Source organism: Fundulus heteroclitus, chromosome 13 (genome assembly GCF_011125445.2).
Source record: "Fundulus heteroclitus isolate FHET01 chromosome 13, MU-UCD_Fhet_4.1, whole genome shotgun sequence".
NCBI lineage: Eukaryota > Metazoa > Chordata > Actinopteri > Cyprinodontiformes > Fundulidae > Fundulus > Fundulus heteroclitus.
The window spans coordinates 37,292,342-37,305,721 of NC_046373.1; the positions used below are offsets into that span (position 1 = coordinate 37,292,342).

At 42.0% G+C, this 13,380-nt stretch overlaps 1 protein-coding gene and 1 long non-coding RNA gene across 5 annotated transcripts; both read right to left on the minus strand.

The window, feature by feature from the left end:
- Positions 1–1,956: 1,956 nt before the first annotated feature.
- On the minus strand, positions 1,957–12,807 carry mbpa (myelin basic protein a). 4 transcript variants are annotated; one of them, XM_036145663.1, is made up of 7 exons: positions 12,593–12,793; positions 10,870–10,965; positions 10,472–10,498; positions 7,262–7,282; positions 5,155–5,238; positions 5,022–5,042; positions 1,957–3,672 (listed from the first exon to the last, which is right to left on the minus strand). In XM_036145663.1, the coding sequence occupies exons 1-6, from the start codon at positions 12,704–12,706 to the stop codon at positions 5,040–5,042; spliced, it is 345 nt and encodes a 114-aa protein (XP_036001556.1). In that variant the 5' UTR covers positions 12,707–12,793; the 3' UTR covers positions 1,957–3,672; positions 5,022–5,039. The 4 variants fall into 4 exon arrangements, with proteins under 4 accessions (XP_036001556.1, XP_036001557.1, XP_012707021.1 ...); XM_036145664.1 differs by lacking the exon at positions 7,262–7,282 and having other exon boundaries at positions 12,593–12,807; XM_012851567.3 differs by lacking the exon at positions 5,022–5,042 and having other exon boundaries at positions 12,593–12,789.
- On the minus strand, positions 4,761–5,015 carry LOC118565367. Its single transcript, XR_004932347.1, has 2 exons — positions 4,834–5,015; positions 4,761–4,795 (listed from the first exon to the last, which is right to left on the minus strand). It is a non-coding gene; the product is annotated as an uncharacterized LOC118565367 (long non-coding RNA).
- Positions 12,808–13,380: the final 573 nt, after the last annotated feature.

A 13,380-nucleotide genomic window follows, 5' to 3' on the forward strand; every position in this document is an offset into this window, starting at 1 on the left:
ACGCCTGGTACCAGGTTCCTTAACGTGAGCTTCTGTGCTTTCTGTGTCTCTGCTCTGTCTTCTCTAACATAGAAAGTACTCCTGGGTCAATGTGAGCTTCTGTGCTTTCTGTGTCTCTGCTCTGTCTTCTGTAACATAGAAAGTACTCCTGGGTCAATGTGAGCTTCTGTGCTTTCTGTGTCTCTGCTCTGTCTTCTCTACCATAGAAAGTACTCCTGGGTCAATGTGAGCTTCTGTGCTTTCTGTGTCTCTGCTCTGTCTTCTCTAACATGGAAAGTACTCCTGGGTCAATGTGAGCTTCTGAGCTTTCTGTGTCTCTGCTCTGTCTTCTCTAACATGGAAAGTACTCCTGGGTCAATGTGAGCTTCTGAGCTTTCTGTGTCTCTGCTCTGTCTTCTCTAACATAGAAAGTACTCCTGGGTCAATGTGAGCTTCTGAGCTTTCTGTGTCTCTGCTCTGTCTTCTCTAACATAGAAAGTACTCCTGGGTCAATGTGAGCTTCTGAGCTTTCTGTGTCTCTGCTCTGTCTTCTCTAACATAGAAAGTACTCCTGGGTCAATGTGAGCTTCTGAGCTTTCTGTGTCTCTGCTCTGTCTTCTCTACCATAGAAAGTACTCCTGGGTCAATGTGAGCTTCTGGGCTTTCTGTGTCTCTGCTCTGTCTTCTCTAAGCCCCAGTGGGTGGAGGCAGATGAGCGTTCACACTGAGCCTGGTTCTGGTTCTGCTGGAGGTTCTCCTCCCTGTTAAAGGGGAGTTTTCCTCTCCACTTTAAATAGTCTGAAACTGTGCTCTGACCAGCATGGCCAGGGACTGCAGATAGAAAGTAGCTTTAGCTAAATCTCTTGTAAAGTATCTCCTTATGTAAAGATTAGTGTGTTGACAGATTGTCCCTGTGAAACAAATAAACTAAAAAAAATTAAATCTAATTAGTCAAATTACCGATTGCTCTTTATTTAACTAACCTGCTACCTATTCAGCCATAAGACCAACCAATCAAAAAGGTATCCACCTAACTAACCATCGTAACAACTAAGCACTTAATAAAGCTGATCCCCCATATTTATACATTCCTTTGATGGTCCTTTAATGGTGTTGCTGGGCAGTGTTGTAGTACTCGAGTCCGAGACTCGAACTTGAGTCCGAGTCATTAGCTAAATTTAGAGACTCGTGACTTGACTTGGACTTGAGCACTGATGACTCGAACTTGGACTCGGACTCCTACATTCAGATCATTCTGACTCGGAAATTGAGAAAAAGACTCGACTTTTTTTTATATCATTAGGCTATAATTTTAATATGTCATTAGAATATTATTTGGTGTATGATTTTAATATCTAAATTATTAGTGCAATGTGGTGGAGTGTGGATTTTTTCTTAGTTTAAAAACTTGTAGGCTATGCTTACTTTAGTGCGGAACTTGGACTCGACTTGATCAATAAGGACTCGACTTGGATCAATAGTGACTCGACTCTGATTTTTTTTAATGACTCGGACTTGAACACTGGAGACTCGAACCTGGACTCGAACTCGAGGCATAGTGACTTGACTACAACACTGTTGCTGGGTAAGACAGAAACGTTGATCAGTGTTCTGCTTGGTCCATATACAAGTTGTACTGACTTGCTCTGGTGACCGCTGGAGGGGGAGCAGCTGAAAAGGACTCACACTGGCCTCAATGACCTTAGAGTCTGGTGTTCAACTTAGTTCAGCGTTTTCTCTTTATTTCCAATTTCTTCACTGTTGTCTGACATGTCTCATTTTTAGTTTTGACTCAATTCCCCCCTTCCTCCCCCCCACACACTTTATATGGCCTTCCATTCATTTATGAAATGCATTTATGCCTAACCCTAACCATTAACAACTCTATAAATACCAGAATATTATTGAAAAGTTTATTTAATTGAGTAACTCATTTCACTCAGTGAAACACATCAAATAGATAAATTACACACAGACTGATGTTTTCAAGTCTTTATTTTAGTTAATTAAAGGATAGAATAGAAATATCCTTTATTGTTCATGACTGGGGAAATTCAGGATTGTTTTCTATTTACAGCTGATGAATACACGGCATTCAAGATTAGAATATCACATCAGACCATTTTTTTAATACAGAAATGCGGGTTTAATGAAAAGTATGTTTGATACCTACTTAAAGGTTGTCAATTTGAAAAGGTACTGTCAATCTGATTTGGGAGGCAGATTATAATCTGTAGCGTCCTAACCCTAACCTTGACCCAAACTTAATTCACACCATGCGTCTAAACAACTGTTATCCCTACTAAGGGTCCGCTACAGTAGGCTTCGGTCCCCGTAGGCATAACGGTCCTCAGAAGGTTGACACAAGAGGTGGGCCTAAACATGTGCCATAAACCAACACACACACACACACACACACACACACACACACACACACACACACACACACAGTTTCTATAACTGTTTGGGTCCCTCTGCAACCAGAACACCAACATGTCTGGTTTGTGGGTTTTAGTCATGTTGGGATTTATTTGGCACTTTCCTTTTCGTTCAGTGATTTTGTTTCTTGGTCCGTTTGTCAGTTTCCTGGTTTCTATCTGCAGGTTGTTACTTCCTGCCTCTCCTTCGTATTTCTTTGTGACATAACGGCATTTTACTCTGTTTATTTCTACATGACTGCATGGTTGAAGGATTATTGACAAGCAGTGAGCATCTTGGACAGGAAGAGACATGTTGGTTGGTCTGAAGCCACATTGACCGACTCTTTATTAAGACAAGACTGAACGAGATCATGTTAAGATGCGGGTTTAAAACAACAGTTTCAACATAAACATGAACACATTTTCTACGTGTTTCAGCAAAACCAGGAAAAATAGATATTTACAGTGTATTTTTTTCTATTAGAACATCCAAACAGATGAAAACAAATTATAAATTATTCAGCAGAACACCTGAACCCAACATGCTGTCCTACAGTTCTGTTCTCCTCCCTCCGCCTCTCGGTTTCACCCTAAAACCTCTGATCCACTTACGGTTTAACCCTCAGCTAAGACAACCCACATCTGCCGTCGTCTTATTAAAAACAAACCATTAAAACTTAAATTAGGATGCGCATACATTAGACAGGGTGGATGTGAACAGCTCTAAGTTTTAGGGACTGCTAACAGGTAGGTTACAGTGCAGTGGAAAGGGCAACGTCATGTTTGGGTCTTACACCTTGTGGTGATAATGAAACATGAAGCTGCATTGAATCCTATGAGAACAGGCCTCCACGTTTATATTTAAACAGACGATTCTGGGACAAACTGAAGCAGAAGAGCCGGGACGCATCACTCAAGCAGGAAGCCCAGACAGACAGACAGACAGCGGACAGAACAGCAAACCTCAGACACTGACGATCTCTACACTAGGACACGCGTCACGCTCAGAAACAGCTCAAACGTTCTTTAGAAGCAAGAATAAACAAAAAAAATTCAATTTTCTCCAGATTTTACATAAATTTGTGTCCAAGACACGGGAGGCTCATGTTAGTTGGTTAACATTTCTTGAGGTTGTGAGTCTGGCTCCTGCAGATCCGTCTCTCCTTGTTCTTGTGGTTCTTCTGGTCCCGTCGGTTCTAAGCTTTGCTGGTCGACGGAGAGCTTAGAAGATGGTGCTCCAGCGTTTTGGGGGTGGACGGGACTTGGTTTCTCCCTGGATAGAAGAAGAGAGGAAGATTAGAAGCGCTGAACTGTTTCATTCCTGGCGATGAGGGCAGATTTCAGGCAGAAACTGCACCCAGAGCTCATCAAAGAGGTGATTGTCCAAAGATTCAGAGTTCAGCAAGATGCTCCAAGACAGCCAGATGTGAGAAGCTGTTTGCAGACAAATGATTTATGGGCATTTGCTTTAACAGTCATGGGGAAAAGAAAGTCGGCTATCTTTAGGGTGTAAAGTTTTAGGTTTAGGAGGTCAGGACGTAAGAAATATGATCTGATCTTGACGCGGCTCAATAAGCTAAAAAAAGAAAAGTCCACCTGCTTTTCAAACCATTTTTGACACTAATGTCTATCAACAGCTGTAGCATTTTAATCCCACTGAAGTCTGGGCTTTGACTAGGCCATTGCAGCTGCTTGATTCTTTTTCCACTGCTGTATTTTGGATAATTCTTCTTTTGATGACCCAGTTTAGACCAAATTTCAGGAGTTGGACAGACGGGCTCACAGTGGATTCTGGTACTTTGGTCCACAGAGGACCTTATGGTCCACTCAGAGACCAAGAGATGTCCAGGTCCATGTCTGGCTGCAGAATAAGCCAGAATTATCCTGAAGCATCTGGCAGCAGACATGTTTTTAGGCCCCGCCCCCTCGCTCTTTTACAAAGTTATGAATTAATTTAATAATTTGATCCCATGCCTGAACCCATAAACCTAACATTGACCTCTAACATTAACTGTTACGCCTGACTGCAACTTTAAATATAAAGACGTTTAAAACTCGTCAAATTCAATGCAGTATTTGTTATTATTCTTTGTCCAGGGAGTCAAATCCCAATCCTTAAGATCTGATGTTCTGCAGCCTGTAGACGCCTTCTTGCTCCAACTCACAGGAGTCCTGCAATGAACTAATTTTCTTAGGTTTAATTATCATTATCTGTCATTGCAACATATATTCCAGGGTCTTGCTCAGGGACCCAGCATGGCAGTCTGTGGGATTTGAACCCATAACCTTGCAGCCTCTTTTACTGGATAAAACTTTATGTCTAAAATCCTGAAGCCAGGCGTCATTTAATAACAGTTTTTATTTTACTTCAGGTTGGATTTGAAGACCTTTAGGACCTGAAGAACAGATCAGTTTTATTATAAACACGGTAAACCTTAGAAATTAAAACAGGTGTGTACTTTCTTTTTCTCATGGCTGTACGTGACACTTCAGCGTAACAAAATGATATTCCTGCTTCCAAGCATGTTAGGTTATTATGATGTATTATGATTTAAAAGCATGTTGATGACTTTAGATGACTGAGCAATCCTTGAGAATCATGCTGGATGTGGAACTACTCACTGATCTCAGAGGAGAACGTCACTGTTGCGTTTAAATAAAGACAGACAGGAAACCGGGTTTATGCCGCCCCGTCGCACAGAGAGAAACCAGGATATTCAGAGCATTAAAGGAGGCAAAGATGCAGCGAGCTCACCAGGTTGAAGATCCTGGACAGCGTGCTCTGTTCCCTGCGTCTCCTGACCGGCGACTTCGTGCTCTCAGTGCGCGACGCAGAGGCCTAGAAAAAGACGTTCTGTGAGCACAGATAAGGAGCTGAAAGCGGAACCTGATTTGTTGCCTCTAAGCCGGGATCTGGTCCTTAATTTATTTTAGATTGACCGACCTTGAAGCTCACCGGATGGTTTCCCATTTTACCTCTGGGAACCAAGAACATCCAACTAGTTTGTGGATTTTAAAACAAAAAGAATCAGTAAAGAAAAAAACGTTTTACTACACTGTTTCTCCACATGCAAAGGGGATGCTGTCATGCTTTTAAAAACAGCATTTATATCAAACACTGTGAATTCATTTCAGTTTAAGTTTGGAATAAAAGCTGAAACTGCTCCACTATCTGGTCTAAAAGCCAAACTCAGGTCTGGGGTAATATTTTAACTCCTCATTACCACCGTACAGAACCCCATTTTAGTGCAACCCTTTATTTTAGGACCCAAACTGCAAAAGGGGAACTAAAAGTAAGTCAACTTTTCTTGAAATAAGTGTATTCGTCCTTGATTTGAACCGGTAAGTTTAAACGATCTGCCAATAGAACAAGATTACTGCAGCTAGATAGGAACAACTCATCTCCATTGTCTTATTTCAAGAGCAATATATCTAAATATATTATTTTAGGGGTAAGAAATTCTCATTCCATTGGCAGATGATCTTATTGACCTGCTCAAATCAAGAAAACTTTATTTACTTTTAGTTCCCTTTTTGCAGATACTAGCAGATGGCTGAGCTAAAACTTTGTAAGATTTGATGTCATTTCCTTTTGTTGAAGTAAAATCATTTCTAGCTAACTTTACGTCCACAATATAACAGAAATGTTTTCTGGTTTGACCGTTTTTCTTCCATACTTCTGTTTTACGCTGATATGCAGAAATTTTAACCCTTAAAACTAACAGATGTCGGTGGCGCATGGGGTCCATTGGACCTTTGCTGCGCGTCTTCTCTCAGCCTACTTTAATTAAAGCCTGCTACTACCACAAAAATATAATAAACAAACTAACATAAGTTACAGCAGCTGTTATGCCTCCATTTTCTTCTTTTGATTGCACAGCAGCAAGTTTTGCTATGGTCTCTATGTTTTCAGACTCCTTATTCAGGCTTTAATCGGAAATAAATGGATCTTTTTGCCACTTGGCAAAAATATATTCGGTTTATTACACCCTGTAGAAAATAACAGCCGCTGCTTTCTGGCAAAGGCAGCATTTCCCCTGTGGACGGTAAAGGGAATTTATGTGTTTAATATCTTCTGAAAACTCTTCCTTGGTGTTACACTAAAAGAAAAATGTTTGGAGTCTCTGCAGCGTCGGCCACTGCTTCAGCTCTTACGTGACGGAATATCAAAAGTGAGACCTTGAAGAAGGAAAACATGGACATTTGTGAGGCGGAGAGTCACTCAGCAGCCTTAAGGCGGGAAAGAAAAAGGAAGACAGGGGGAGACGAGGTCCACAGAGAGCAGACTGATACCGAGGACCGGAACGGGGGATTGGTGGGAAATAACAGAGGAATCACTGGCTGCAGATGCTGCGAAGATGAGACGATACAAAAAGAGGTTGGTGAGTCATTTCATGGCACAAAGGAGGTGGAGGAGTTACACAAAACAAAAGGTGTGAAAGTGGAGAGGATGAGGAGGAGGAGGAAGGAGAAGAAGGCCAAGAGGTCCTGTAAGAGAAGGCGTTTACCGGGTCATAAATAGCTGAGCGGTTTCAAAGTCATCCAGAAGCAGCGAGTCGCTCTGGATTGAAGCAAACAGGGAGGATAAAAGATTGTTTTTAAACCGAATAAACTCTCAATCTGTTAAAATGATCAGTGTGTGAGTGAGGGAAGGGGGGGGGGGGGGTTTCAGTCTGTGTCTGCTGAGCGAGCCTCGACACCCCCAGGCTGAGGGTGGGACAGGACGCTTCTCCCCACGGAGGGAGGAGGTGGGACTAAAAGCAGAAACCGGGACGGTGCAGAGGTTAGGAAGCCGAGGCGTTCTCCACAGACACGTTTAATGAGGGGTCACCGCACATGCTCAGTTCGACCGTGGGACGTACCAGACCCAAGACTTCTCTCCACTGCACATGAAAGAGAAACAGAGAGCGACACGGTGAGATGAGACACAGAACCGGATCAGAGCAGAACCACCAGTCCGTCAATCATCTACGTCTGAACGGACCAAAGGTTTGGAACCAGCAGCTTATTTTAGAATAAAATGAATATCACCGCCGTTTGGACCTAAATCCTACAGAAACCCATGTGAACCAGTTTTACTAAAGAAGGTCAGCACTCATGAGGAACGGCCCAGTTTGGAGAGGATTTGGTCCAAACGCAGACCAGTGATGGGTGAACGAGACATTAAAGCAAGACATAATGCAAGAACAGAGAGTTCTCTGTCCCACAGCTGCAAGAACAAAAACAAATCAGTCGGTTCTTGCAGCTTGCTTTTAACTCTTGTTTTTAGCAGAGGTGTCAACTAAGTACAAATACTTTGTTACCTTAAGTAGAAACTTTGATTATTTATACTTTATTGTAGTAATTATTTTCTGACCTACCTTTACTTTTACTCACATTTTCATGCGATCATCTTTACTTTCTACTCCTTAAATTTTGAAAATAGTCTCATCACTTATATTTTATTTCAACTTGTTTTCGTTCTGGCTTGTCAGAAATGACAAAAACAAAATGAAAAATAATATTCAGATAAACGGCGCCACCCAAACGGAGGGATTTTGTTTGTGCTTAGAGGCAGTTCTGCACCAAACGCCCCAACAAAAACTTAAGAAGAATAAAACGTAGAAGCAGAACATGGCATTTTAGGATTATTAGTTTCCTTTTTTTCATTTTTTAATTAGCCACTTTGATTAATCATTCATTTTGACAACACTGTCTGCTGTATACAGACAGCCTTACGAGGGTAATTGTTATAAGAGGGTAATTAACTCATTTTCATGTCCAGTTGTGTTATCTTACATCTGTTTCTCTCATCAATTCCTGCAGCTATGCTTAGACGCTCATTTATTACAATAATAACAAGTAAAGATTATTTATGATATGTCTCTGAATTTTGACTTCAGAGGCAACAAAACTTATTAGCAACCAGACATCAGATTTTCTTCCCTGTGGTGCAGGAGTCTAGACGTTTGTTCTCAGTGGCATTTCTTTTCTTAAATTACTTTTACTTTAATACTTTAAATACTTCTATTTATTGTTTATTGTTTATTGTTGATCTACTTGAGTGATAGATGTTAATACTTTTGACACCTCTGCCTGATGACACCATCATTCCCTCTGTACCAAACTACATCCTGGTTGGACCGCTCCTGGATGCTGAACTGGTTCTGTCAGTGAGTGGAGGTGTAGCGGTTGTCCCTTTAGCTGGAAGGTTGCTGGTTCAATCACCAACCGCACTGATCAGCATGTCATGCAGCGGTAATGTGAATGATACCAATAAATGGAGCTGATATTGTTGACGGCGGTAGGAGTGGGTCAGACCAAGCAACAGCGCCAGAACCCAAAGGCTGCTGGGAGCATCATTAAGGCCCAAAGGTTCTGGATGGTGACACGCGGAGGCTGCCGATTAAACATCTGCCCCGTCCACAGAGGACTACCATCTCCAGTTGTGACCACCTATAAAAATTGTGGATCATCTCGACTGACGGTCCATGACGGACACAGTAGAACCATCAACTGAGCAAAAATCTGGGTTCTACCGCTGAGAGCAGCAGGAACCTCCATCCTGGTCCTCCTCCTAAAAGGCTGGTCTGTGGATCCTTCTGTCCAGCAGAAATTCTGCCTCTATGCAAGCTTTGTTAACGGACAATGAGCCTAACTGTGATTTATCTTCACAGGTTGACCTTATAAAGCTGCTTCAGGTTGTTTTAAATGTTCAGAACAAGATTAAAGCTACAGGTGGCTGAAATAAACTCCGTTTGGAAGGTGGCTGACCTCTGCCATAGAGACAGCAGCTCTCTCCACCCCAGCCTATCAACATCCCCTTATTTCTGAACAAATGAGCTACAAGACCAGCTGTGCTTCCAGATTATGTTAAAGATGAACAACATATAAGTAACTTCAAAGTACAACCAAAGTTACATGATGACTGAAAACTTCTGCTCTGAAAAGTTTAGAATTTCGAACGGGTTTTATACACAACAAAGAGAAGAGCCACAGATGTTCTCCGACATTCATGAGACGTTTGCCTTTGGCTGAAGACGGTGCTATGTTCTCCATGCTGTAGATCTGGAAGACATCCTTCAGTGTGAAAGCTATCAGGATGGCACCTGGCATTTTGTGATTGCCGAAAAGGTTCATCATCTTATTTTCTAAGTCCAGAGATGCTCTATGTGTCTGTACCAAAACCCTACTTCGGGTAGCTCCCGGCGATCGATCATCGTGGCTGCAGCACATCACAGAGCCCCGCCCTGCGATGGTTGTCTCAGCCTGCAGCAAGTTGCAGCTGAACCAAAGGTGACACCGTTACACAGCCGCTGCTTCAAACCCCTTTGACTGAGCCAACCAACTGCATGTATGCTCATGGATTTGCTGCCGCCGCCATGCTGCACCCAGGACCAAAAGATCCACGATGAGCCGTTTCATGCAGACTCAACCCCTCTGCTAAGGCCTCTTATTTGCAGCCTGCAGGCACCATCCAGCTCTGGCAAATTCATCCACATCAAGCTTTTCCACTATGAAAGCTGTATCAGGTAAAGATGCTAATCTGATTAGCTTCTCTCTCTGACCCAACCTGCTTCTGGTGCTGCTGCTTGGTCTTTAAGACTCAGTCGGATGAGATCGCAGTCAACTAAAAATGGTAAATGTGACTTTTAAAAAACAAATCTGCCCTGAAACAAAGCAAATATCTATTAAATTGAGTTTCGTAGGACTGACATCTGCTGATTTTACGCCTCAGGATTATAAACAGATGTGGTTCATGGAGATTCAAGGAGGTAAATAAATCATACATGTTTATCAAGCATTGTATTAATCTTTAAGACGTGCTGTGAACAAGTTGAGTTATAGTTTGAGTTTCTGGGGAACTTGGCATTGCATTCTTTAACCCTGCCACCAGGTGGCAGTATTAACAAGTCATAACCAGAAATTTGTCATGGAAACAGATGTGGATCATGGATTTTCACCCAGAATGTAAAAAATAAAAAAAATAGGCTTGTGAAACATTTTAGGGAATTTTCTCCTAAATTCATCCTGCAGCCGCACCTCTGGATAATCAACTGTCTGAATGTGGGAAAACAAAAAGTGGGACTCACCGTGGATTTAGGAGGAGGGGAGGAAACCTGCAGGACAAACACCAAAGTGACAACAACGACAACAGAGTGACTGACTGAACAGAGAAAAGGCAGCAACAAGCTTCGATCTGGGCCGCTGATGGAAACTTCCTGCAGTTTTGCTTTTTATTTATAGGCATGCAAGTGAAGGAATCATGCAGCTTTGCCGTCAGTGTGGGAAGAGCAAGAAAAATGATACATTCTGCTGTTTTAAAGGAAATATGATCCAAGGAGCTTACAGAAAAAAATGCAGGAAATTTGGAATCTATTTCAAATGTAACCAGGAGTTAAGACGTTAGGATGCAGATTAAAGGAGATGCAACTTTGATGTAAAAGCAGAGAAGTTTAATGCGGAAAATGTGATCTATAACGAGACTCACAAGGCTCCTGAAGAAATGCACCACCGCGTTTTCATTGGTCCGGCGGCGAGCGGAGGGTTGCTGGGGTGAGGTAGCCTGGTGACCCCTGAAGGAACCCTGAACAGAAAATATTTACATAAAAACTGAAATCATTTCATGATGGAGCAAATCAGAGTAACCTCGCTTTACAGAGGTCAGGTCTCACTATAATAGATAAAAACAAAGTTTGACAGTAAAAATGGGGCAATTAAAACCGTGTAAGGAGCATTCTGCCAGGCAAGACAAGTTTATTTCTGAAGGACTATTTCAGTAACAAAATGATTCAGAGTGAGGGAGAGATAACTGGGTTATCTTATTAAAAATAAGCACAGTGTTCAGTCTGCATTCTGACACTAATAATGAAAATGTGATTTAAAAATGTACTTTGTCTTTAGGTTCGGCAGAAATATGCAGATCTTTGTGTTTTATATCTATAATGTAAAATGATGAATGAAAGATTCTCGCCCCAAACTGCTTCCAGCTTCACATCCCAGCAGCTCTACTTCAACATGTTTATACTCAAGTAAAAGTAAAAGGTAGTCAGCCAAGAAATTACTCAGGAGTAAAAAAGTATTCAGGAAGAAGGATACTCAAGTACTGAGTAACTAATTATAACAGCTGAGGATTTAATATTTAAAAATTATGGAATCGGACAGACAAAAATATAAGATCATGTGCAAATTCTGGTATTTTAAGGTCAAAAATTAAAAATATACAAAGAATATTATAATTGCAAAACAACAAATTCACCCAGAAGAACCACTTCTAAATTGTCGTTATTTATCATTAAACTTGAAAGCGATACTTATAGCAGTTAATGTATATCCAGTATGTTAGAACAGTGCAAAGTGCTTCCAGTAACAATATCTACAGTTTACTGTTCATCTGACGTCCAAACGGCTCAATAATCTCAGCAGATAAAAAATAACATTAAAATAACAAAGATTGTGTATAAATAAGAAGTCTCACTTTAACATAAACTCCAGGTTTTTGTCTCTCTGGTGCATTTTTGGTAAATTTATTCATGAAGTTACTAACAGCAGGTAGAGTAGCCAGAGATTTTACTCTAGTAAGAGCAGCGATATTTGAGTAATAATACGAATTAAGTAAAAGTAAAAAGTACAGTGCAGTAAAACTAGTCCTAAAAGTACATTTTATTCAAAAAGTTACTCAAGTATTTCTGAGTAAATGTAACTAGTTACTACGCGCCTTTGCATCCCAGCCACAGTGATGGACCTCTCAACCACATTTCAAATATTAATATTAATAATACATAACTGCAGTTAAACGCAGCTAAATAAAGATTAAAGTATTTGTAAATGTAATGAGAAAAAGACTAAATTTATCTTGAAGCACATGGTCAGAATTATTAAGTCAAGCAATCCCAGGGAAGCTGGAGTTGTTTCAGTCGATGGTAGAAAATAAAAGACGCAATAATTAACGGTGCACCAGTGCAAGCCAGTTTCAGGTGTCACCATCTTAGAAGCAAAGCGACGTTTAGGAAGTCCTTTGGTTTCAAACTTCATAAATTCTCCAGGCTTTGTAGCTCTTATCACAGAAGATTCCCATAAATCCTGAGACTCTGACACGGTTCTGTAGATGAACTGTCAGACCGTCTCAACCTGAAGGCTACAGAACTACAGCGGCCTGGTTCTCCAGCTCAAAGTCAAAGTTTAGTAGAAATCTTGAGATTTCAGATGCTCACCTTGCTCCTCTTCTTCTTCTCTCCTCCAAAGAATTTGCTAAGCTGATCCATCAGACCGGGACTCTTCTTCTTCTTGCCGTGGCTGCTCTGCCCTGAGGTGCTGGCTGTAGCCATTATATCTGCTGCTGAGGGTTCTTGTTCTGATCCACAGCCCACACTGCCAACACCCAGCTCCGCTACTCCCTCAGGGTGTGTTCAGCCCGTCTGACGCTCAGAGGGGCGGGGGGGGGCGGCGTCCATGAACGTGTCGTCTCCTCAGGACACGAGGTGGCTCAGGTCGGAGAGGGAGGAGATGTCTGTGGTGGTGAAGACCTTGTTTCTGGCTCTGCTCCAGACATTCTCTGGAGCTTCAGAAGCTGTGTCTGTCACTGCCGCCTTTCACGAGGGCCCGGCCATTGTTCCTCACCCCATCTGTCTCACCCCGGCCGCAGAGCACAACAAGGGTTATCTCTGAGCCTGAACTCACGGCCCCATGCAAAGCAGCGCTGGGCACTGAAAGCCCATTGTTGGACCACCCTCGTATGTCAAGTTAATGCGCCGCGGCTAAATTAGATGGAAAGCCACCCCGATGAAGACATGGACTGAAAGACCTCTGGGTAAAAGATGCAAGAACCTGTGAGAACGGGCCGAGTGTCTGCAGCAGCTCCACGCTGGTGACTTTGCATGTTTCTGCTTTAGACCCAAACCCATTCCCAAGTAACCTGACTCCGCCAGATAGATTTGCTCCGCATATCCATCTGGAAACCTTCCGTTGAAGTAATTTTGAGAAGGGGAGAAAATACTGGTTA